The sequence below is a fragment of the Antechinus flavipes genome, chromosome 2, assembly GCF_016432865.1.
Source record: "Antechinus flavipes isolate AdamAnt ecotype Samford, QLD, Australia chromosome 2, AdamAnt_v2, whole genome shotgun sequence".
Lineage (NCBI taxonomy): Eukaryota > Metazoa > Chordata > Mammalia > Dasyuromorphia > Dasyuridae > Antechinus > Antechinus flavipes.
Genome location: NC_067399.1, coordinates 501,515,548 through 501,541,605, shown reverse-complemented (window position 1 = coordinate 501,541,605; position 26,058 = coordinate 501,515,548). Strand labels below are relative to the sequence as shown.

General features: G+C 40.4%; 1 protein-coding gene across 1 annotated transcript in view; it reads right to left on the bottom strand.

Annotated features, from left to right (window-relative positions):
• The window catches only part of NCS1 (neuronal calcium sensor 1), a 96,345-nt gene that overhangs the window by 23,358 nt on the left and 46,929 nt on the right, over nucleotides 1-26,058 (bottom strand). The window contains exon 2 of the mRNA XM_051980196.1: nucleotides 15,255-15,279. Within this exon, the coding sequence (XP_051836156.1) occupies nucleotides 15,255-15,279 (25 nt within the window). The remainder of the gene's footprint in view (nucleotides 1-15,254; nucleotides 15,280-26,058) is intronic.

Below are 26,058 nucleotides of genomic sequence, written 5' to 3'. Positions count from 1 at the left end.
TATATAATTAATTTAATGTACTGTTATAAATATCAGTCATTATATACTAATAATATATTCTTAATGTTATGTTACATATATTCATATAAATGGCAGTGATTATTATTGCCACTTCCAAGGCACTCTCCCAGGGTTATAGTTGTTGGCCATTTTTTCATGTACCAAGTCCAAATCCACTTCTCTACAACTTGTATTCATTGCCCCTAGTTCAGCCCTAAACAAATAAGTCTCTAAAGTGCTCTTTCACACTCATCCCAAGATCTCTTCTTTACCCACATAGCCCCAGTTTCTTTAACAATCCTCAAATAGAGCAATTTCAAGTACCCTGGACTTCCTGGCCAACCTTCACCAGATGCCTCCAATCCAATGGGTACTTCCATCCTCCCAATGACAAAGATTCAATTTCAGTGACATGCTCCATTCCTCATTCACATTCATCCCAGCTGTCACTCAACCTTGCCATTTCTACTGTCACATCTCTCCTATATATCCCTTTCTCTCTTTGCACAAAGCCAGCTACCACTGGAATTTAGACCCTCATCTCCTCTCATCTGCCTGGACTCTTGCAATAACCTTCTGATTGAAAGTCTCTGCCCACTCCAATTTATCCTCCTCTCAGTTACCAAGGGAATATTCCATACACATGGCCATGTCATCTCTCTATTTAATAATCTTCAGTGGTTCTCAATTACCTCTAAGATTAAACATAAAATTTGGCTTTTAAAGAGCTGCACAGCCTAGTCCCTTCCTACCTTTCCAGACTTCATATACTTCACTCCCCCATGATGCATTCTAAAAACCCAACTATACTGGCTAATTTGTTCTTCTCCATATATAACACTCCATTTCTCTCTATTTTTATGCTCAGCTTTTATGCTAGACGACTCTCAGGATGCTCTCTTTCCCTACACTTCTTGGCTTCCTTGGATGTCTTCAAGGTTCAGTTCTAATTCCATCTTTCTGGAATCAGGTCCCCTTCTCCTCTCCCATCCCTTAATGTCTGCCGCTAGTGCCTTTCCTCTGAAGTCACCTCCCATTTGAATTGTATATGTCTTGTATATACACGATTATTTGCTATGTTTTCTTACCTATTAGAATAGACCTGTGTTTCTGGCTAGACCAAAAGCTATTCACCAACAGATAAACTATGTGAAGAGTATAGAAGTTGGGTTTCCACAGATACTGTCAAAACAGGATGAAGGGAGGGGTGAAATATCTTGTTAAGATATCTCCAACCAATCACCCTCTGAGTCAAGAAAATGGCTAAACAACAAAGTTCCTCCAAAAGGGCTCAGGCCTAAACTGTCCCAAACCAACTGGGGCCAACATCAGGACACAAGCCTTTTAGCCTTATAAAATGGGAGAATAAAGAGGATTGTAAATCCAACCAATTGTAACTGGTTATAAATCCAACCTGGATCAATCCAAGCCTTGAAGGGAGGGCAGAGAACAGAACTAAAATTATAAAGCTTGCTCTTACTTCTGTATTGGGTGTGTGTCTCATCCAGAAGCATACTTGTTTCTCATGAGAATTCCTGAATAAAGAATTTTTCTCTCCCTCTAAAAAAGGCATTGATTTTACTACTACCTTTGGACTAGATTGCAACTGAGGAAGAAGTGGGCCATGGCAGCTCGATTCGGGACTTATTCCCCAAACCTTCTGAGTTCCCCAGGGTTTTGATAACATTAACAACTACATGAAAAAATGCCCCATCGCTATGCAAATAAAATGGCCAAAATAACCATATACTCCATTACTAGGTTTATATATTTAAGGGACAATTGATAAAAAAAAAAAAAAAAGTCTCCTCCGTTTCTATGTCATTTGAATCATATCTATGATCTCATGGTGAGGTTTTCTTGGCAAAAATACTAGAATAGTTTGACATTTCCTTCTTCTGCTAGAGATGAGAAAAGTGGACAAACAGGGTTATGTGAGTTGTCGAGGATCACATAGTTAATAAGTGTCTGAGACCAGACAATTTGAACTCCTGACTCCAGCACTAGCTCTCTATCCACTGTGCCACCTACATGCCCATATACACATCAAAATATTTACAGTAGCATTTTTTGGTGATAGCAAAGAAATGGAAACAAAGTAGATGCTATCTATTGGGAATGGCTAAACAAATAATGGCATATGAATTTAGTGTAATATTATTGTCCGGTGAGAAAGAAAGAATGTGAATACAAAGAAACATGAAAAGATCTACCTGAACAGATGGAATCAAGTAAACAAGAACAAGAAAACAATATATATATTTGCTATAACAATGTAAACAGAAAAAACAATGAAACAAATCCAAAGTGAATGTTGCAAAATTCTAAAGAACAAGCTGGTTTGAAGGAAGAGATATGAGAACACATTTCACCTCCTCCCCACCCCCCCAATCCCTTTGCAGAGATGGGAGGTCCACAAGTGTTGTATATTGTACTTATTTTCAGACTTTGGGGGAGGTACCGATAAGTTATGCTGATTTTTTCCTCTTGTTTTTCATGTTTTTCTTTTTAAAATGGTATTTGTTCAACAAGATGACTATATGGGGGAAGAAAGGAATAGTGAGGGAAAATTATTATGGGGAAAAAACAAAAGAGAAAAGCAATTTTTAAAAGAAAAAAATAGAAAAAGAAAAGGAACTGTCAAAAGGGGAAGCTGCCAGGAGGAAAGAAAGGGATGGGCCAAGATGAATGGTACAAATAAAGGAGTTGGCACTAAAGGGCCAATGACGTGGTATACAGAGTACTGGTTCTGGAGTCTGAGAATCTAAGTTCAAATCCTATCCTTTTATTGCTACTCACTTATCATCCTGTAATTCAATTTCCTCATTGAAGGCTGGATTGGAGGGCTCTATGTTCTGTTACCTAAGGACCACCTCTTTCTCTGGAATTCTACTGAGGTGGGGAGAATTCATGATGGATGGCCTCATTTGTTTTTTAGAAAAGGAATGTAGGGTGGAAGACTCAGAGATCAGAGTGGCTTCAGGAGAGAAGAGAACAAGGAACAACAGCTACGAAAAGTGAGACAGGCACAACCAGGGAAAAGCAAGAGGGTAAGCACACAATCATTGAGCCTGGATAACATCAATTTATAGGCAGCCAAGCAACATAGTTCTATGACGTCTTCCATTATCATTCAAAATGACGAATTGTGTGGCCTTATAGCTTACTGTTTCCTTTCTTGCATTCTAATCCATCTTCCTTTCTCCCATTTCTGTGCCTTTGCTCATACAAAGCAAAGTGTAGCATAGTAAAATACTTTTTTTTTTTTTTTTTTTTTTTTTTGCAGTTAGAGAAGCTTTATTGCTTGGTTACATCATCTTGTCCCTTCTTCTGCTTCCTCTCTCTCCATCTGCTGTCCTGTACTTATACCCCTCTCATCTACCCTTGCCAACGTGCCCCAACAACAAGTATGTGTTTAGCTTGTGTATCCAGGAGCCCAACTCCTTAGATGGTGGGGACTATCTCTCTCTTTTTTTTTTTAATAACTTTTTATTGGTAGAACCTATGCCAGGGTAATTTTTTACAGCATTATCCCTTGCACTCACTTCTGTTCTGATTTTTCCCCTCTCTCCCTCCACCCCCTCCCAGAGGGCAAGCAGTCCTTTACATGTTAAATAGGTTACAGTATATCCTAGATACAATATATGTGTGCAGAACCGAACAGTTCTCTTGTTGCACAGGGAGAATTAGATTCAGAAGGTAGAAATAACCTGGGAAGAAAAAAAAAAAATGCAAGCAGTTTATATTCATTTCCCAGTGTTCTTTCTTTGGGTGTAGCTGCTTCTGGCCATCTTTGATCAATTGAAACTGAATTAGCTCTCTTTGTCGAAGAAATCCACTTCCATCAGAATACATCCTCATACAGTATCGTTGTTGAGGTATATAATGATCTCCTGGTCCTGCTCATTTCACTTAGCATCAGTTCATGTAAATCTCACCAGTCCTCTCTGTATTCATCCTGCTGGTCATTTCTTACAGAACAATAATATTCCATAGCATTCATATACCACAATTTACTCAACCATTCTCCAATTGATGGGCATCCATTCATTTTCCAGCTTCTAGCCACTACAAACAGGGCTGCCACAAACATTTTGGCACATACAGGTCCCTTTCCCTTCTTTAGTATCTCTTTGGGGTATAAGCCCAGTAGAAACACTGCTGGATCAAAGGGTATGCACAGTTTGATAACTTTTTGAGCATAGTTCCAAATTAGCATAGTAAAATAAATGCTAGTTCTGGAGTTGAAGAATCTGGCTTTGAATTCTGGCTTCAGCAATTATGTGAACTTAGGTAAGTCACTTAAATCTCTAAGACCTCAGTTTGCTTATATGTAAAATGAGGGGGTCAAAAATCTAAATGTATGACCTTCTGCCATCCCTCAGATATCACCATCTCTAGCTGTTAAACACCCCCCCCCATTCCTTGAAGCCCAAACTCTGATGCTATTTTCTCTAGGAAGGCTTCCCTTACCCCAGAGGTAAAAGTTTTCCTACCACTCTCAGATTTCTCATGCTTTATCTGAAGGGCCTCAGCCATATGATGTCCTATCTTCTAACAACATCCTTTCCATCTCATATCATCCTTAGTTAGGTGTATGCTGTTGTTATTCAGTCATGTTTAACTATTCATGACCCCATTTGGGATTTTCTTAGCAAAAATACTGGCATGGTTTGCCATATTTTTCCCTAGCCATTTTACAGATGCGGAGACTGAGGCAAACAGAATTAAACAACTTGCCCAGAGTCACAAAGCTAATAAGTGTCTAAGGTTAGATTTGAACTCAGTTTGTCCTGATTCTAGGCCCAGCACTCTATACACCATATCATCTAGCTGCCATATATGTGTCCTCCCTTCCTTTTCCTTTTAGACTGAAAAGACTCAGAGGCAGGATTTATATTATATCTGTCTATTCCCCTCCATTTCTCATTAAACTAAAAACACTTAGGGACATGTTGTGTGTATCTACATATTCCCAGTACTTATAAAGATAGTGAATGCTTTAACAATAGCTTAATACAAAGGATGAAGAAAGAAAGAAAGAAAGACATATAGAACAGCAGTCCCTGTTAAATGCAATGGTTTGTGCTTGGCACTAAAGGAGACTTAAGAGAAATGTGACATAGTTCCTATCCTCGAGGAGGTTACAGTTTAAAAGAGACAACCTTTATGCTATGCTCTAGTTGATATAATCCTTGCAGACATTAAGGAATAAATTTGTGGTTCAAAGTTAAATGTCGGGACATGTAGGTGATGCAGTGAATAGAGCACCAGCCCTGAAGTCAGGAGGACCTGAGTTCAAATCTGATCTCAGACACTTAACACTTCTTGGCTGTGTGACCCTGGGCAAGTCACTTAATCCCATTTACCTCAGCAAAAAAAAAAGTAAATGTGAGGTTATAATTTAAAAGCTGAAACCTCAGAGCAAAACCTAAAAGATTGGTTGTTTGGATGCATGATAGGAATTCTCATTCAGACACATGCTGGACTACAAGGCCTCTGAGGTCCTTTGTAACCCTAAATTGTTGGCCCAGGCTCAGAAATAACATTCTGACATAAACGTAAAACCCTCAAAGATTCTGAATCTTTGCCCCAAACACCAACAACTGAACTCCATTTGTGCAATGGCCCACAGAGTCTTTGACAAGCCATGATGGGCCCCAGAAGTCCAGGACACAGCTTAGAAGATTCTGATCTGCCTGTAATTATTTCCTTGTCAAGGGTTAACACTGCAGTGGCTGCCTTTCACAAAGCCAACAGCGGGAAAGGTGAGAATAAGAAACTAAATAAAGCAGATAATAAATAATAAAGTATAACCTCTATTTGCAATCAGCTAAACACAGCTGGGTCTTCTGCCTGACTGCAGGTTTGGCGAAGGTTCTCCCATTATCTTCTCAAAGAACATTCACTTTCTGTTGTATTTTTCTCTCCAGTTCCTTGTTTCAGAAAGACTCAACACAAATGCTGGAGGAGGACCTCAGGAAATATGATTACCATCCCCCCAATCTTATCTCCCACTCCTCAGTTTGCAGAGTTGGCTAATGCTAGAACTGCCATTGTTAGTTTAGAATTAAGGGAGCTGTTTTATGTCATTCATCTCTCGTCACCAAGCAGAGTGACTGACCCAATTAGACCTTCTTAACCATCCTCTTACACAGTTCCTATTCAGACCCCACTCCTGATCCAGTCCCTTCTCATCTTTTATAATAAAATCTAAACCAGTCTAAACCCCCAAGAGTGTAATTTTAATCTACAGAGAATGATTCCCTACCAGCTGTGAAAACAGAGGGAATTAGCTTAAACTGCAGAAGGATAGATTAAGTTAGACAACAGGACAAACTTTCATTTACTGCAAAGGATGTTAAACAATTGAATGGATTCTCAAGTGAGATCTCAGACCTCTAAAGAATAGAATGAATAGAAAGAATAGAATCTCTCCATATGGTTCTGCAGTGAAGCTGACCACACCCCAATAATTTCTCATTTCTAGAGGATGGATAAAATTTTGGGAAGAGTGCTAGGGGTGAAGGATCTAGGTCCATATCCAAGGTTTGCTACTTAACTCGTGTGGTCTCAATTTTTTCAGTTAACAAATGAGGAAGGCAGACTAAATGGTGGCATCTCCTTACTTTGTGGGATGTTATGATTCTGATTTGTTTTTTAAGTGATACCACAGACAATGGCCTAGCCGATTTTCTGATTATTACCCAGTTTTCGATGCCATTTTGGGGTGCCCTGGACTAAATTTGCCTACCCCACCTCACCCCACCCCGTCCCTCAAGCTGCCAGAAGCAAAGGCTGCTGGAGCTTCCCAAGAAAAATGGATCCAAGTGGAGGAGGCATTGACGTCAGCCAAAGAAGAGAGAGAGCAGTTCCCTGGCTCTCATCCAACCAGACTGTGATTTGCGGCACATCACAAAGTGAGGAGGAAAAACAGTGTCTAGTTGTGGCAAAGGCCCGAATTAGCAGGCTTCAAACGGCACAGGACTAGGAGGACAGTCTCAAGCTCCAAGCCTGCTCCCCACCCCCACCCCTAGTTCCACACCCAGAGGACTCTCAACTGCCGAAATGACTGATGCTTCAGGGTTGTCTGGGGTTCCTGGAGTTTTATCGTTCTTCCCCATGAACCAGGAGGGGAAGGCATCTGTCCTGTCCACCTCTTCCAGTAACATTCTCCATGGCTAGACTGGTGCTCATCAGATACGGACTGAAGTTTTATCCTAAGCAAAGAAAGGATCTGGGGGAAGGGAACCATAGGAAAAAAGCAACCAAGCTTTAGAGTGGGGAATCCTTTCGGCTGTCACTATTACAGGATAGTGACAGGTTTAGAAGAAGAGCTCTTGGAGGACGCTGAGCCCAAACTTTCTGATTTATACAGAGGTGAAACTGATAGAAAATCATTGTGTGATCTGCCCAAGATCATATAAGTCACTAGAAGAGACACTACTGAAAATGGAGGGCAGCTGGTGGTGCAGTAGATAGAACACTGGGCTTGAAATCAGGAAGACTCATCTTCAAATCCAAACACTTACTGGTCAAGTCACTTAATCCTGTTTGTCTCAGTTTCCCCGTCTGTAAAATGAGCTGGAGAAAGAAATGGCAAATCACTCCATGATTTTTACCACCCCCCCAAACTCAAATGAGGTCACAAAGAGTGGGACCCAACTAAGTAATGATTAAGCAACCAGCAACAGTGTAATAATTGATGATTGTTGGACTTGCAACAAGAAATACCTAAATTTAAATCCTACTTCTTATGCTTATTGGCTATGTGAAAGGAAGGAGGATGGACAAGTCACTCCCTCTCTTTGATCCTCAGATTCCTCATCTATAAAATGAAAGGGTTGGTCTCAATGACCTTTAAAGTGTCTTCCCAGATCTAAATCTATGATCCTATGAACTCAGATCCCATGATTCCAGCATTGTATTCCACTTATTTCTCCCCTACAGCTCTCTTTCTCTGAAAATGAATATGCTCCATTCGAAATTCTTATTGATTCTACTTTGTAACTCCCTCCCTTCTTCTTCTCCTTCCCCTTTTCCTGATTCCAGAAATTCATGATACAGAAACCAAGAGCAGAGAGAACACCAGGATGGATGCCACAGCTTAAAGGGTTAGACAGGTATTTGAGGTCAGGGACAGAAAAGGAGCTAAAATTGAGAGAGATGAGTCAGGTCAAGGTTTCACTAATCAGAGTACTATGGTGTGAATTTAATTCTGAGCTAAGTTCTCAGACCAAAAGAGTCCTTATATACTCCCTGCCAGGGCAGTGACTAGACTGTCTAAATCCACTGTATATGGCTAAGAAAGGAACCATAAGTTCTAACATCTGCATTTTGCCCTTTTGCTAGTGCCAAGGAGACTTGGCAATCAGAACCACCATGGTGGAAAAGCTTATTTCTGAGCTACTGTGCCTAGGAAGCCTTCTCTTTCAATGCAGGGTTTCTATCCAGGCTTCATCAGATTAATGAATATAGCACTAGACTTGGAGTGAGAAAGACTGGGATTTAAATTGTGCCTCAGAAATCTATGTGATATATTTTAACATATTTAACATGTATTGGACTACCTGCCATCTAGGGGAAGGCGTGGGGGGGCGGGGAGGGGAAGAGGGAAAAATCTGTAACAGAAGGTTTTGCAAGGGTCAATATTGAAAAATTATCCATGCATATGTTTTATAAATAAAAAGCTTTAATTTAAAAAAAAAAAAGCTATATGAACAAGTCATTTTTTAAAAGTATATGTCTCTGTGTGTTTTATATATTATATATGTATCTGTACCTCAATTTCCTTATCTGTAAAATGAAAAGTCATACTCAACGGCCTTCTAAGATCCCCTCTAGCTCTAACTATATGATCTCATAATATGGCCTGAGTAAAGGGAAAATTACTGACAAAAATCCTGACAAAATTTTCCTATGCAGAAGACATAATTTTGGTCTCAGTGGCTCTGCTTGATCAGTACTTACTAATCACAATAATACCTGATGGCAGCCAAATGACAGAGTGGATAGAACTCTAGACCTAAAGTCAGATAGGCCTGAATCCAAATCCAATCTCAGACATTTATTAGCTGTGTAAGCCACTGTCTCACTTTTCCCCAAATGAAAAAATGGGTATAAAAGCATCTACATCCTCAGGTTGTTGAGAAAATAAAATGAGATGCTATTTTTAAAGCTCTTTGCAAACCTTAAAGCACTATTTAGATGCTATCTCTTTATGCATGTTGAAACGATGAGGGAAATGGAGGCATCAGAATTCAGAGCCACAGCCTAGTTCTCTATCTCAACCACAGACATGACTGAAATCTAGCAGCAGGTGGGGGTGGCAGATGATTCAAAAAAGGCCCCCAAGAGAAGCATTCTCTAACCGACTTTTACTCTCATTCCATTACAGCCCTAGGCTTCAAGGCCAAACCCAGAATGATCCAAGGGACATTTTTAGCACAAAGATTGAAATTATGACAGAGGAAAGATATTTGTGGAAAGAGCTTGGGGGGAGGGGAGGAGTAAGAGAGGGAAAAGCAGATCAGGAGTTCTAGTTTCCATTAACTCCCATTTCTGGTTCCCTCCAAGATTTTGAGCAAGTAGCTCAAATCCTCTGGGCCTCAGTTTCTCCCATCTTCACACCAGGAGAACAACGCCAGAACTTGCAGACTTGCTCCACAGGTAGCTGAAGCCAGGTGTTCCGAGTGCCTTCCGGTGCCTGAAAGGACACTTACAAAGAATGCCATGTCCTTCTCCTCCTCCTGTTCTTCCTCCTCCTCCTTTCACACTAGCCCACTCCACCCACTCTCCTGATGATCTCCAAGCAGGCTTAAGTGGGCACACCGGTAATAATAACAGCCACATGAGAAGCAGGAAGGGGCCATTAAGAGGAAACAGAGCAGCAGGAGAAGACAAATTGTTTTCTGAAATTTCTGTTTCTATTCTTGTGGGAGATCCAGGAGAGAGGGAAATCAAACACCAGCAGGGGGAAGGGAGAAAGGAGGGGAAGGCTGCCCCTAAAGAGCTTCCAGCTTTTCCCCTGCTAATGCATTCCTCACCCTCCCCACCTCGTGAAGTCAGGTGGTGAAGACAGGTTGGCCCTCACTGCCCTCAATTCCCTCTTAGATCAAGCCAAGGAATTATCAAGCAGCAAAGGGACCATCCAGAAGAGAATGTGCACCTGCCACGTTGGACATCGACCCTGCCAGCCTTCCCCAGGACAACCCCTCCTAGTGCATCCTCTCCCCCTTCCTCCCCTCCCGCACACAGAGGCATATATCTCCACAGGGGAGCCTTGAGTGCAGGGGAGCGTACATGCTTGGAAGTATTCTTTCCCACCCACCACCTGGGCTAGATCCCTGTTGGAGGCTTTGGCACTGTCTCTGGAATCTGCTCCCCTCCCCAGCTGCCAGTTTCATTTTCCCAGAAACCCCTTGGGGGTGGGGAGCTGAACTGGTACATGAGAATGTGAGGGGGGTTGGGAAGGAGTCGGGGGGAGGGGGGTTTGTACTCTGGGCTCTGCCTGCACATGGCTGAGCAGCAAGCTGGGCTCCTACTACATGGAGGCAACCACCCCCTCAGTGGTACTTGAGGGATGGTGACAGTCCCACCTGCCCCCAGGAGCAGGAGCAACGTATGGTGTGCTGAAAACTGAGCTGGATTGGGAATCCAAAGAACCAACTCTCTGGGGCTTCCTTGTTTGGCAATAAACCAATCCTCTAATGAGCCTCAGTTTCCTCATCTGCAGAATGAGCTGTTAGACTAGATACGGGCTTCTTAAACTTTTTCCATTCACAACACCTTTTTGCCTGAGAAATTTTTACATAACCACAGGTATATAGGCATATAACATAGGTATAAAATCAAACATTTACTGATAGTAAATCATAATTTCATGACCTCCACATTCAGTTACTAGATTCAATTACTAGATGACTCCATATGGGGTCCAGACCCACAGTTTAAGAGGCTGGGGACCAAATGATCTCTAAAGTGTCTCCATTTTAAACTTTATATTCCTTTCTGGGACAGCATCTTACAATGCCTGAAAACCCTGTCATTTGTTATACGCCCTTTGGATTAAAATATTGCCCTCCCACCCCATCATCAAAGGCTTCAGTTAAAATGCAAATCTGTTTTGTAAAAATATGACCTAACTCATAGTGGCCACTAAGATTCTCCATGAAGACTAGTTCCTGGGTGTAGTTACAATCACTAAGCAAAGTGGGTCAGTCTCAAGGTATATAGGAGGGGTAAGTTTTGACTAGTGGCAGAAGGCTAGTAAAAGGCACAGCGGAATGGAAGAGCTCAGTGGGGAATGGAACAGATAAGAATGGCGGCTCTGAGGTTCAGCAGCCCAAATTGGATCCCAGAATGACTGAACCCTAGGACAAAAAGCTGAAAGGTACCTTAGAGGTCACATGGTCTTATTTTACAGATGAAAAAATCTCAGAAGGGGTTTTTTCCCTATTGCCTCAATTGTCCTGTGCCTTTTATACCAAAACATACTGCACCATCACCCATCTTACTCACTCCCTCACTCATTACCCCTTAGTTCCTCCTGCCCTTTCTTTTTCCCTGTAAGGAAAAGCCTTCGCTGATGGAGCAAATCCCAACCATCCTGCCCTAGAGCCCTATCCAGATGTGGTAGGTGGATAGGATTGTCCAGTCGTGGTCCTAGTTCTGTTAGGTCCTGAGCTCCTAGATCTAGCCAGAGTGGGAGAAAGGACAAGGAGAACAGATATATCAGCTTTCTTATGGGGATGGAGAGGAAATAAATAACTTCTAGAACATCTCTGCTGAAGGAAAAGAAAGGGGAGCCAAAGCATCCTTGAGGCTCAGTGCTGAGGGGTAGCCAGGAGTATATGCAAAAAAAGAAGAGAAAGAACAATGTTCCCTCTCCAGCCTCACTCTTCCTCCATAAGCAGAACAATAAGCAGTACTAGATAGAAGCCCTGAATTCTAGATACTAACTGGCTGTGTGATCTTGGACAAGTCACACCTGTCTCTAAGCCTCAGTTAGCCCATCTGTAAAATTGACTATTTCTCTGTGTGTTTGTGCATACACATGCAAAGCACTTCTAGTATTCTACCAAAGTACAGTAAGGACTACTGGAATCACCTATAATAACAGCTAGCATTTATATAGCCATTTAAGATATGGAAAGTGATGGAAAAAAAATCCCATTTCATTCCCTACAAAAGTACAAATAATGTTACAAATGAAGAAATTGAGGAGGAAAGTTATTTGCTCAGCAATCACACAATGAATATGGCTAGATTTGGATTCTTTTTTTTTTTTCCTGACTCTATCTTCTATACCACCTTTGTGTCCTCATCTATAGAGAGAAGAAGCATTGTAGATCCTAAGGAAAAAGAAGAAGCAAGAAGTTCTCTGGGGGTTGGGATGTTTTTCCCTCCTAAAACTGATCACAATAATTTCTCAGAAATATCCTATATCCAGGGTTTCCCCCAGATAGATAGCTCTAGAAAAGAGCTTCAACTTACAGGGAGCCCTGCACCCTATCTATCTGTAGCACTTCCTCCTCCTCATTCTGTCTCTAGAGGAAACAAAGATGGGGAATATCTCTCAGTTCCCTCTCAGCTGGTTGGGCTCGCAGGAATCAGACTGTGTTTTGCACACAGATGAGCAGCCAACCAGGCAGAGGTCTCAGAGCTGCAGAGTCACAGCTCAGGGAGGAAGGAAAGACAATTCCTGCTCATCTGGATTCAGGTCCCATCTCTCCCTCAAGCACTGCCCAGCCTGGGTCTACCAGGGCCGCTGTGGCCTTGGATCTGCAGGGCTGTTCTCCTCCCTCCCTAGGAAATGGACTAGAGCAACCCTGGCATACTGCTCTCCTCCCACACTCATCCCCTCCCAACACAGAGCGCTTCTTTTCCTATTCCCTTTACCCTTCATTTTCTCCAAAAAACCTGAGTGTGAAAAGCCAGATCCTTTAAGTACTTCTTCAATGTTATATTATCAAGACTTGCCCTCTTTTACTTAGCACCCAAGGGAATGTCTTCCCCAATCCTGGAGGGGCCTTGATTATAGAAGCCTAGCTTCCCTAGAAAGCAATAGGGTCTGAATCCAGAGGTGTAAGAAGTAGAATCTCTATAATTTTCTCCCATTTATGCAACAAACATTTATTAAGCACTCACTAAAGGAATCTTTAGTCTAAGGAATCTAAGTTAGGTTCTAAATTAGATAAGGAGAATAAAGGGAAACAAGAGACATAGGTCCTGCTCTCTAGGGGATCATAGGAGATAAATAAATGTTCAGTACCGTGTAAGCTGTCATAAATCAGAATAAGATAAATATCACACGAATAGAGTGTAAAGATGGGATTCAGAAGGGGAAGCTTCCTGTGGGCAGTCATTAGCCAAGGGATGGCTAGTCTGCCGCTAGTACTCCAGGTGGATGGGGATGCTGAGATACAGGTTGTGGGTATAACAATCACTGAGAATCTAGTCTGGATTCCAGGGTTAAAGGCCTCAGGTCTCTGCTCTCATCCCAACCCCTACTTTCCAAACAGGCCTGGTCCTTTTGAGCAGCAGATCTCCATTTGCCACATCCTGCAGTTCCTTTGTCTGGAGACGTTACCAGGAGACCAGGAATACAGAGAGATTTCAATATCCCTTTCCTAATCTAGCCTGGGAAAAGTCTCCATTCTTCCCACCATGATGGACCTACACTTCCTATTTACAATTCCTTGCTTAGTGAGAGCAATTTTCTGCCTTTCCTAATAAGCCCAGACAACTTAATCAGGTTAGGATGAGGAAAGCCAGGGTTCTCTACTGTTCCATCAAAAACATAGCTGTGAACAGTCATGGAACTTAATGAGATAGGGTGAGATCTCTCAAGACAGTTATGAAAATAGAGTAAGGCTTCATCTGCTTCAGAGTTGGAGTAGGCCTGAAGATCCATGAGCATTGACTCAAGGGCACACCTCAGTCCCCTTCCTGCTATCCTCCCATGACATCATTTCCTCCCTACTTCCATCAAATATGGGCAACTATGTACTTATTAGCCAAGTTCAATTTCTTGGGTAGTTCCCACGTTTAGAATGTAAGACCCTCAGCCAGTGAAGATGAGGGTCAGTGGGGGGAAGTGTTTGTATTAAGGACTATTTAAAGTATAAAACCTGTCCCAAAAGGTGCCTCCTTTCAATTGCATGCTCAAAAGGAAGGACGCCCGCTTCTCACTAGAATGTACAAAAATCTTCTGTTTTGTTCCTATAGATAGATCTCTCCAGCTTTTTATTAAATGGTGACCATTCACCATTCTGAGCCACATAGAACAAGCAGGACTCAAGCACATTTGAGAAAGAGAAACTCAAAGTCATTTGTGTAGACAGGTAAATAGAAAGATGACCTTGGACATAATGCTTGGAAATATTCCCAAAACAATTCAATTTAGTAAACACTCCTAAATACCTAACCAAATGTCAGATGCAATCCTAAGTATTGTGGGTACAAAGATTAAGAAAAGAAAAACAGCCAGTCCCTGCCCTCAAGGAATTTTAGTCTACTAAAAGGAGTTAAGTGTGCACAGAGAAGTAAATATAAATTGTACACAAAATAAAAATACAAAGTAATATCAAGGGAACAGAGCGAGTAAGACAAGCAAAACAAGAAGGAGGAGGAATTCCATAAAACCTTCCCTTAGAAGGTAGTACTTAAACTAAAGCCTGATGGGAATGAGAAGTTCCAAAAGACAGAAAACAGAAAAAAGCATGACTGGCATGGGGGACAGATGGCCTATCCAAAGGCAAAGAGGTGAGAGGTGTATAATACAATACAGATTACTAAGAATATTTATTAAATGTCTACCATCTTCCAAACAATGTGGTAAGGGGATAAGGAGTATGAAAATAAGAGTACCTATTGTGTGCAAAGGCCTGATTAAAAGGAACAAAGAAAGAATTTCTAAAAACTCAATCTCACTTAAAAAGCTGCATAGGTGGAAATGATAAGCTTCAGACCAAATGGATCCCAGTATGAACTTGACTTAAAGGGTATGAGATAGGGGAAACCTTGAGACTATATTTATATATTTATATGTGTGTGTGTACATACATATAGATATATGTGTTTGTGTGTGTGTGTGTATATATATATATATGTATATATGTGTATGTGGTATACAGTATCCACACTCTTTCTGCTCCTCGGTACAACAGAAGACTGTTTCAGCAAATATTAGTCCCTCTCTCTCCTAAGAGAGAATCTGGAAAGTATAAGAAATTGGAAAGCAAGCTACTCACCACTGCTGGACTTCCTTCTCAGTAACTGCAAAAGGAAAAAAGAAAGAAATTTTAGCAATTAGTTAATAGATATTTATTAAGCACCTACATGTGCCAAGCACTGTGCGAAGTACAAATTCACTATGCTGAAGAAGAGGAGAGGAAGGGGCATGGGGTAAAGACATACACAGACACACAGATTAACTCAGAATGTTAGAGTTTCAAGGACAATAGAGACTATCTAGCTAAATGTCTTCATTTTGTAGACAGAAAAACTATTAGTCTAAGAAGTGACTTACCCAAAGTCACAAAGTAAAGTAATCTGAGAGCATTTATACCAAATAAAAAGCCTGGTCCTAACCTAACTTTCCAACCCCACTGCCTGTAATTCCCCTTTTTTATCCTTTCTACAATACAAACCAACTATCCTTGCAGCTCTCATGCTTAGCATTTTAGGTCCTATGTCCAGGCCTTTGCTCTAGTTGTAGCTCATGCACAGAATGCCTCCTTCCATACTTCTAGCATCCCTAATATCCCTCAAGGATCAGTTCAACAGTCTGATTTCGGAAAAGCCTGGACTTAGATGAACTGATGCCAAATGAAGTGAGCAGAACCAAGGGAACATTATACAGAGTAACAACAAGATTATGTGATAATCAACTGTGATGGACTTGGCTCTTTTCAATTATGTGATGACTAGAGGTAATTCCAACAGACTTGGGATAGAAAGTGCTATCTATATCCAGAGAGAGAGCTATGGAGACTGAATGTGGATCAAAGCACGGTATTTGCACCTTTTTTATTATGTTATTGTTTGTTTTGTGTTTTTCTCCCTTTTGATCCATTTTTTTTTTTTTTGTGCAGCATGATAAGTATGGAAATAGGTTTAGAAGAATTGCATATGTTTAGCCTATAAATTTGCTTGCAGTCTTGGGGAGGAGGGAGGAAGGAGGTGAGAAAAGAGAGACAGACAGAGAGAGATACAGACAGAAAAACAGAAGCAGAAAGAGAAATGGACAGAGAGATGGTCAGACAGAGACAGAGGGAAAAAGGTAAGGAAACAGTCCCTGCTCTCAAATAGCTCATATTCAAATGGAGGAAATAACATGCACAAAAAATTGAACATATAAGATATAACCCTAGAGGGAAGGCACTTGGATTGAGGGAACTAAGATTTTGCAGAAGTGAATGCTGAAAACTATCTTTGTTTGTATTTGGAAAAATAAAATACTATTAATTTTTTTTTTTACAAATTCTGCATAATATTACAAAATAAATTTATTATGATCCCCCCCAAAAAAGGATCCGCTCAAATGCCACTGTCTATAAAAATTATTTCCTGATCTCCCAACACTAGTGCTCTCCCTGCAAAACTCCCCCTCCAAACTACCTTCTAACAATTTAAAATTTATCTTTATAGGTATACGCTGTATATCCAGATATGTATGTGAATAGACTATAAGTTCCTTGAGAACAAATACTGTTTCACTGTTGTCCCCAGTACCTAATGCAGTGCCTGACCAGAACAAGGTCTTAATCAGTGCTTTTTGGTCAATTAAAATTCTTCCCCTACTCTTAAAAATTCTTCCAAATTGGTTATGAAGATGCATCCCCTCAGTAGCCTAAGTAAAATCTCCATTCCTACTTGTCTTATTCTCCTTGCCCAGGCCATGGGTCAATCAATCCACAGCCATTTACTGATTAGATTTGCTACCGGCACTGTGAAAGAGTCAAAGACAAATAAAACGGCCTAGTCTATCAAAGAACCGAGAGCCTGCCATTGCTATGAGCGCCGTAACATTCTAATCCAGTCTTTCTAATACTTGAACCCCTTTGGACTGATGCCGAGACGTCTCTCCTGCCCTGCAGGACAGTCACAGCTAAGCCTCCTTGGAGTGAGTCCTCACATCCCCCAGGAAAGGAAATGCCATCTTCCACCCCAGACGGCACTGACTCACGCGGCCTCCCTGAGCAAGCTCGGTCTGAGAATAACTCGATCTGCTGTTTGGTCTGGAGCAGAGGCCTCTCTGGGGCAAGGCCCTCCCTGCTGATGGATGGCTATACTGCCCGGCAGAGTTCAAAGGAGGCATTTCTTAAGTAACTACCATGGCTTGTTTGTGTTGAGTTATTATTAATGACGACAGAACCTTTCTCCTAAATCAAGTATTGCCCAGATGTATCTGACAGCAGCAAAGTTAAAACGCACACAAGAAGCCCTCTCCAACATTAATATCAGCTGGAACAGAGAACCAGCTCTCCTCAACATTCATGAAAATCAGTTGACAAGCATCTATTGGGTGCCTGCTATGAACTGGGCATTGTGGTGTGTGTGTGTGTGTGACAGAGAGACAGAGAGAAACAGAGACAGAAACAGAAATGGACAGACAGATGGGCAGACAGATACAGAGAGAAAAAGGCAAGGAAGCAGTCCCTCTCTCAAGTATTCAGCTCATATTCAAATGGAGGCGATAACATGCACAAAAAACTGGACATACAAGATATATAGTATAACTGAGATATAACCTAGAGGGAAGGCACTTGGATTGGGGGAACGAGGAAAAACTTCCTAGCAAAAAGCTCCGAGGCCCCTTTGATATTCAATATTGCTACATCTCTACTAAGCCTTGGCCCGAACTGGACATTCTGTGGTTTATCAATAAGTTCCCAGGAATCTTGAAGAGTCGGACTAAGTCCCAGAAAATCTCACCCCCTCTCCCTAAAAATCCTTGAACTAGCAAAAATGGATGTGTATTGTCTGTGTGTATATGTTTAGAGATGGAGACATACATATATTTTCACAGAGATGTCATAGAGACCACTGAGCTAGAAGGGATCTTGGACATCACATCTACTTCTCATTTCACAGTCTGTTGTTCAGTAGTTTTTAGTCACGTCCAATTCTTCTCCTGACTCCATTTGTGGTTTTCTTGGCAAAGATATTGGAATTGTTTGCCTTTTTCTTCTCCAGCTCATTTTACAGATGAGAAAATTGAGATAAATAGGGCTAAGTGACTTGCTCAGGGTAACACAAATAGGAAGTATCTAAGGCCAAATTTGATTGATTTCAGTTCTTGCCAACTTCAGGCCAGGTACTCTATCCACTGAACCACCTGGCTTGGTTGCCCCTCGTTTCACAGATAAGCAGACTGAAACCCAAAATGGTTTTCCTAAGGTTTCACAGGACTAGGACTCAATGTTGGTCTTCTGATTTCAAAATCTTGAGTTCTTTCCTTATCACGTAAGAGTTGAGGAAGACCAGGAGACACCTAAGCTTTTTCATTTCCCATCATCAACAACCAGTCCTCCCTGCCTTTCTCAGAGTTTAAGGTTGGTAGGGAAAAGCAAGAATTCCCTTGGCTCTTCCAGGGAATGCTGCAGTGCCAGAAACACAAAGCCTGGAACCCAAGGCTGCTATTGGGTAGTTCCTCACCCCACCCCCATTCCATATTAACCTGCTGAACCAAGAATAGTGCCCAAAGGGCAAATTCTTTATTCAACTAAGAATTAAAACAAATATTTTTGTTTGAGAGATTTTTAAATTTTTTGTCCTTATTGCTATATTTGTTTCCACATTTCTTTCATTTCTAAATATACCCTCATTCCTATCCTTGTAACATAATGTAAAAAGGTAAGAGAGGAAAAAAGCATTTCTGTAAAACTAACCCACATGTTGACTGAATCTGATAATACATGCAATGTTTAATGACCAGAGTCCTTGAGTTCTGAAAAGAAGGGAGGGATGGAAATAGGAGATGCATTCTCTCAATTCTGCTTCAGGTTTAAACCTCCTCATTATCAATATGCAGAGCTCAGTTTGATTCAGTTGTTCTTCTAGTCACACTGTGGAAGCCTTTGTGTAGATTGAGCTCTTGGTTTTGCTGACTTTATTTTATATCAGTCCATAAGTTTTCTTAAGTTTCTCTAATTCTTCACTTTTCCACAGCACAGTAATAGCCAGCCCATTATGGAACAGTTAGGAAGTACAGGAGATAGAGCACTTTGCCTGGAGTCAGGAACCCCTAAATTCAAATCCAGTCTAAGAGGCTTAGTAGCTGTGTGATCCTGGGCAAGTCACTTAACCCTGTTGGTCTGTTCCTTATCTGCAAAATGGGCTGGAGAACGAAATGTCAAATCACTCTAGTATCTCTGCCTAGAAAAGCCTCAAATGAAGTTAAGGAAAACAATAATCATAATTTATTTAAATAATCTGATTTGGAGATTTTTTTCCCCTAAAGACACCAACAACTTTTCAAACTAAAGTTTGAATCTGCATGTTTTCTAAACTACTGACCAAAGACATTTCACACGCTCTTAAAACTGAGTTCATATTTTACTGTTTTCAGCCCTCATGGTACTGTTTCTCTATTTCTAAATAGATTCATGAAGTAAGTACCCACTGACCTTCTATGCTTTAATTTCTCTTCTTTTTCCTTTTTTCTCTAGTCACCAACCCTAAGCTGCAGAGTGGCAGAGAAATTGAAAAGGGCTTCATCAGCTTAAGCAATGTAGCTATATTTCAGGGAAGCAAGGAGGAGAAAAGAGAGAGCACTGGGGTTACTTTCCCTAATAATAACCACTCCCTAATATTTCTAGTTTTCAAATCCAGTCTCTCCTTTGTGTCTACCTGGTCTATTTCATCCTTTAATGTTAACTTATGTCCTATCAAGAGTTCTCCCTCATTCTTTGCATATATGGGAGTTCTGGGTTTGGAATACCACATAAATATCACACTTTTTTTTTTGATATGTTGTTTAGTTTCACTAAACTGTTTCCCCCCTTCTTTTTTCATTCTATTATATAAGCTGATTCTCTGGAAAGAAGAAAGGGGAAGAGATGTAGGTGTTTGAAAAACAAAAACAAAAACAAAAATCCATGAAAATGTGTTTTTAAAGGGGAGTTTTCTCAGAGTTTCTCACTAACAGAATCTCTGACTCAACCATTGTCTTTACTGTGCTGGAAATTATTAAAAGGGCTATATCCTACTGAGATTCAGAGTGGTGATAGCAAGACCAGGTCAGGAATTAATCAGAAGGCCAGTACTATACAATTTCAAAGTCCAACTCTTTTTATATAGCAAAATAACTGTTTGGACATGTATACATATATTGTATTTAACTTATACCTTAACATATTTAACCCCTGCCATCTGGGGGAGGGGGAAAGGAGGGAAAAAGTTGGAACAAAAGGATTTGCAACTGTCAATGCTGAAAAATTACCTATGCATATAGCTTGTAAATAAAAAGCTATAATAATAAAATAATAATAATAATAATAAAAAGAAAATTTAAAAAAAAAAAAAGGCTAGTACTAATCCCTCATCTACCAAAGTTCTTACCTCCTTCAGGGAAAAAAGCACTAAGAATATTACCAGAAAAAAAAGGGAAAAAATTACCAGAACAGTGCCTGGCACATAATAAGCACTATATAAGGGTTAGACCACAACAATGTAAAGAACATTAATAGGCTTCAGAATTCTGATCAACAGAGCGATTAATCATAACTTTAAAGAATTCAGGGGTCCTTGATGAAATATTCCTCCCTCCTCTCAGTGGAGAGCAGAGGTATGCTATGGTTTGGAATGAAGCATACTTTAGGGGCAGTTAAGTAGCACAGTGCAGAGAGATATGAATCTTGAATCCTGAAGACCTGAGTTTTAAATTCAACTTCAGATACTTAATGTCTGTGTGACACTGGCAAGTCATTTACCTTCAATTTGTCTGTTTCCACATCTATAAAATGGGAATAATAATAGCATTTACTTCTCAGGGTTATTTTAAAAAGCAAATGAGATATTAATATAAAGCATTTATTAGCACAGTGCCTAGTCTATTATTATAATATATAATCAGATATGATTTGCTTTACTTGCCTGTTCTTTGTTATATGGTAAATTTTGAGGGTTGGGGAAAAGATTGGGATTTGACAGGGATGCTATTAAAAAAAAGTGTCACACATTTTATGTTCACTTTTTTCCCCTTTTTCTTCTGTTTTTTTCCTCGCACGTTTTTTCCTTTTGATTTTTCTCTCCCTGCACGTTTCATAAAGAAATGAGTATTTTAAAAATTAATGTGTGTGTATATATGTATGTATATGTGTATATAAAACCAGAAAAAAAGAAAAGAACATATGTACTTCTAAAAGATGCTTTAATTTTTTTTTTTAAAAGATGTTCAATTCCTTAGATGTCATAGTGAGTCAACCCAAAGGAAAAATGCTCCCTTAATTCGTCAATCCCTTTGATACCAGATTTTAGACTGTGTAAGAGAAAAGCCCACTCTCCAATCTCTGCTGCCTACTCTTTCATCCCCTTTCATCTTAATCTTAGACCATGTTGTTCTCCTCTCCTTTACTCAATAAACTACAGCAGCTCCCCATTACTTCTAGGACCAATTATAAACTCCCTGATCTGGCATTTAATTCTCTTTCAACTTTTCTAATTTTCCTACACTTAAACACCCTCCCACTTATTATGTGATCCAGTTATACTATATACTTGCTCCTCTTCATACACAAAAGCAGTTGGTGATGCAATGAATGGCGTTCCAGACAGAAATCAGAAAATCCAGTCTCAGGCATTGATTAGTTATGTGATACTTGCAAGTCACTTAATCTCTGGATGCCTCAGTTTTCTCATCTGTAAAATAGGGGTGATAATAATAGCATTTACTTCCAGGGTTATTATGAAGACCAAATGAGATAACTGTAAAGCACTTAGAATAATACTTGGCACATAATACGCATGATATAAGAGTTACCTTTTATCATCAGAACTCATTTATAATCACTGTGCCTTTGCCTTACCATTCCTATAATGTCCTAAATTCTCTGCCTCCTGGAATCTCAAATTTCCTTAAATACTACCTGCTTCAGAAAAGGTGCTTTTTTCTCACCTTCTTAGACACTAGTCCCTCCTCTCCAAGACTAATTTGTCTGTCTTGGAAACTATCTCCCTCATTAGGTTGTAAATTCCTTAAGGTCAACCAAAGATTGTTTCACTCTTGCCTCAGTATTCCTAGCACTGATCACAGTGCTGGGAACATAGCAAACATTTAATAAATTCTTGATGATTAAGATTAATTGAAGAACCAAATTCAGAAAGGAAGGCCAACTGTGATGCTGGTAACTTTGAACTGACCACCTCCTTTCCAATCTTAGATCTGAGAAGCCAGTGGTATCCACCCTTAGCAACTTTGGGTTTCTGCTGGGAGTCGGGGACTCAGGATTAGGAAAGCTGCAGCTGAGTCCAGATCAAAGAAGCAGCCCAGATTTGGAACAATCCGAGACCAGGACGACAATTCTCTGACCCTCCAGGGCCCTGGGGATCTCCTGGTTAGCAGGTTCCTTCACCTTCCAAACCAATCTTAAAGGCTGCAATAGGCCTGGAATTGAGTAAGATAATGAGGCAGAAAAAAGATGTGTCAATGTGCAAGCAGCTGATAAAAATAGAGACCGAGGCAGCAGGAGAAGATGCCAATTACCTAGGATGGCAAGACCTCAAATAAAAGAAAGCAATTTTCTGAAAGAAAGGTTTCAAATGCATCTGGCAGAGGATGCAGACTAAGGGAGGGGCACCCAAGCCCGTTCTATAGCCAAAGGAAAAAAGAAGAAACTATGGCCCAGACAAGTCATGTATGAGATGGCGAGGGAGGGGTGCAGGGGAAAGAGAGGAGTGAGCAGGATTCTGGAGTGAAAAAAATCACCCTTATCTTTACAGCTGACCGATAGGTGTGGGATTCAGGGACAGGCAGATGAAGGACATGAAAATTCTCAGGCTGGAGGTCAATTAGTCCATTCCTCTGCATCTCCAAAGGAAGATGTTCCACAGGTCTCCAGCCACCTGTTTCATTGCCTAACTAATCTTACTGTCAGACCAGAGATAAAAGAAGAATCCATGGCTATACACTGAACACTACTCTTAATTAATCTGGAGAGTTCTAATAAGTGTTTGTATAGTTCAAGAACTCCCTAAATTCCCAGGAAATAAAATATTCTAATTTTCAGAAATAGTAGATAAGTAGAAAAACCTCTATCTCATGTTTTAGATTCTCCTATCACCAGTGGGAGTGGTCCGGATAGGGGAAACAATTTTTGGAGGGATCCCAGGGGAGAAGTATATGTAATGATAATTCTTTTACTACTACTATTGATGATGATGATTATAATAAAAATAATTATCATCATTATTATTATTTTAATAATTCCTTATAATCACCAAAGTGCTTTAAATTGAATTGAATTTAAACTGAATTATTTCATTTGATCCTATGAATACCCCTGAATGGGAGATGGGGTAAATTATTCCCATCTAATGGATGAGAAAACTGAGCTCTAGAAAGTCTAAATAACTTCCCTAGAATCACATAGTCAATTGTGGAAGGGGTCAGCTATTCCTACTGCATGTATGCTAGAATTATTCCTACTGTATACATGGTATTCCTTTACTGACACTGCCTTATTCTTCAGTCTCAGTGGGTGCTCTCAGGGGAAGGTCTGTGTTTTCCTTTTGACAACTTGTCCAACTCAAGACAAAAAGAGGGGGATGCTGGAAAGCTGGGTCCTCTGCCAGCATGTCCTTCCTCCATCAATGTTTCTGCATTTCAGGAAAATGAATTAGAATGGCCCTTTCCCCATTGGTCTCAGAAGCATCTGTGATGCAGGCAGTCAGCAAGGAAGCCAAACGTGGCCAGATTAGCGTTCTTCCCCCTGCCCTAAACACCCCTGCTGGCCCCAGTGGGGAAATGCTGCATAATGTGTGCAGACAGCCAAGCCCAAGAGAAAAAGGAGGGAAGCCACCTCTTTTAAGTAGTAATTAACCTTTAGGAAAACAAGTTCCCTTGAAGGTTTGCTCCCAGCTTTGTAAAAGGACCTGAGAGCTTTTAATTGCTCCACAGCTGGGGCCAAAGATGAATAGCTTTCATCTTCTGGTCTAACCACCTGCTCCTTCCTTTCTCCCACAATCCCCTCCAGTAGTTCCAGTCTCTAGCAGAATCCCAAATGCCTGAGAGCTCAAGTGCTGAGCTTTCTATCATTTTTCTCATACGCAATCCTATAACTGTCTTTTGTAAATTCCATTCAAAAACTACTAGGAAGACATTCTAGATATGGAAGGGGAGCTGTGCCCCACTAGGGACCTTCATCCAGCTCGCTAGTCAAAGGAGGAACAATTCAGGACAAATAAATCAAATCTGTCCATCTATCCTCTCTACTGTACAAGACTTGTTTTCATTGATTCAGGTGGCTAGGTGATAAAAGTGGATAGAACCCAGGTGCTGGAGTCAGGAAGAACTAAATTCAGTAAAGAACTAAATTAGTAAATCTAACCCCAGATACTTACTAGCTATGTGTTCTTGGACAAATCACTTAACTCTGTTTTAGTCATCTGTAAAATGAATTGGAAAAGAAAATGGAAAACCCCAAATAGGGTTAGAAAAAGTCAAACACTACTAAAATGACTGTTAGAAAATTTTATTGGTTCATTTTTCTCTCAGCTCTCCAAAGCTACATGAATCTCTTTCCTACCCTTTCTCTGAACCTCAGTTTCATCATCTTTAAAATTTGGAGGTAGACTTAAATGATTTCTGTGGCTCTGACATTATATGAGACTATATAATCAAATCCCAAAGCTTTGTATGAGAGCAGAACACAGCCTCTCAAAAACAGCTGTAGGACTGAAAGGAAATTCTGATTCAAAGATGAATAACATCTGGTATTCAACACAACAGCCTTCTACAAACAAACCTGGTGGGGAGGTGAGGAACAAACAGGGGTAAAGGTCAGTCTCCAGAGCCCCAAGGTTGCTATCCTTAGGAGATACACGAGGATACTCTCCAAAGCAAAAGAGTTTGCTAGCTAAACATCTTCACTTCATCATTTGCCAAGCCATCAATCAACAAGAATTTATTAAGTACTTATTATATGTCAGGCATTATGCAAAGCTCTGGAGATACAAAGATAAGATTAAGCCATCCCTCTCCTCAAGGAGTTTACATTCTAATGGTGGAGACAACAAGCAACATTTAAGTATGTGTAATAGATATAAAATGAAAATGAAGTCATTTGGAAAGGGAGTGTACTAATAACTGAGTTGGGTTTTAAAGAAAACCAAAAGATCATGTCATGTGTGCAGAATAGCAGGTGGACCAGCTTGCCTGGATTATAATATATAAGAAGACTGGAAAGGTAGAAGGTGACCAGTTTTTTGAAGAGATGGAAACAAGAATTTATACTTGATCCTAGAGGCAAGAGAGAACCACTAGTTAAGTGAATCGTAAATGAGACAGTGGGGGAGGGATAAAGATGTTATATGATCAAATCTGCCCTTTAGGAAAAATCACTTTAACTGTGGAAGATGGATTGGTGTAAGGACAAAGGCTTGAAGCAGGAAAATCAAATAAGAGGTTGTTGCAATAGCCCAGGAGAGAGGTTATGAGGACATGCACTAAGCTGTGACTGTATGAATGGAGAGGAGGGGATATAGCTGGTATTTGTTGTGAAGATAGAAACAAGAGGATAACTAATTGGATTTGGGAGGTGAGCAAGAATGAGAAGTTGAGAATAAACTCAATAAGCCTGGGTAAACAGGGTACCCTAGATTTAAAAAAAAAAAATTAGTTTACAAAAGGGGCAGCTTGAGGGAGAAAGAATAAATTTTTGTTTTGGACATACATTTGAGAAGCCTTTGAAACTTTGAGGTGGAATTGTCAGGAGACTAGGGTTAGAAATCTAGCATATATATGGTGATTAAACTCATAGAAGTTAATAGTGAATCACTGAGAGTATAGAAAGAAAAGGAGAAGATAGCTCAAGATAGACTCTTGGGTATATC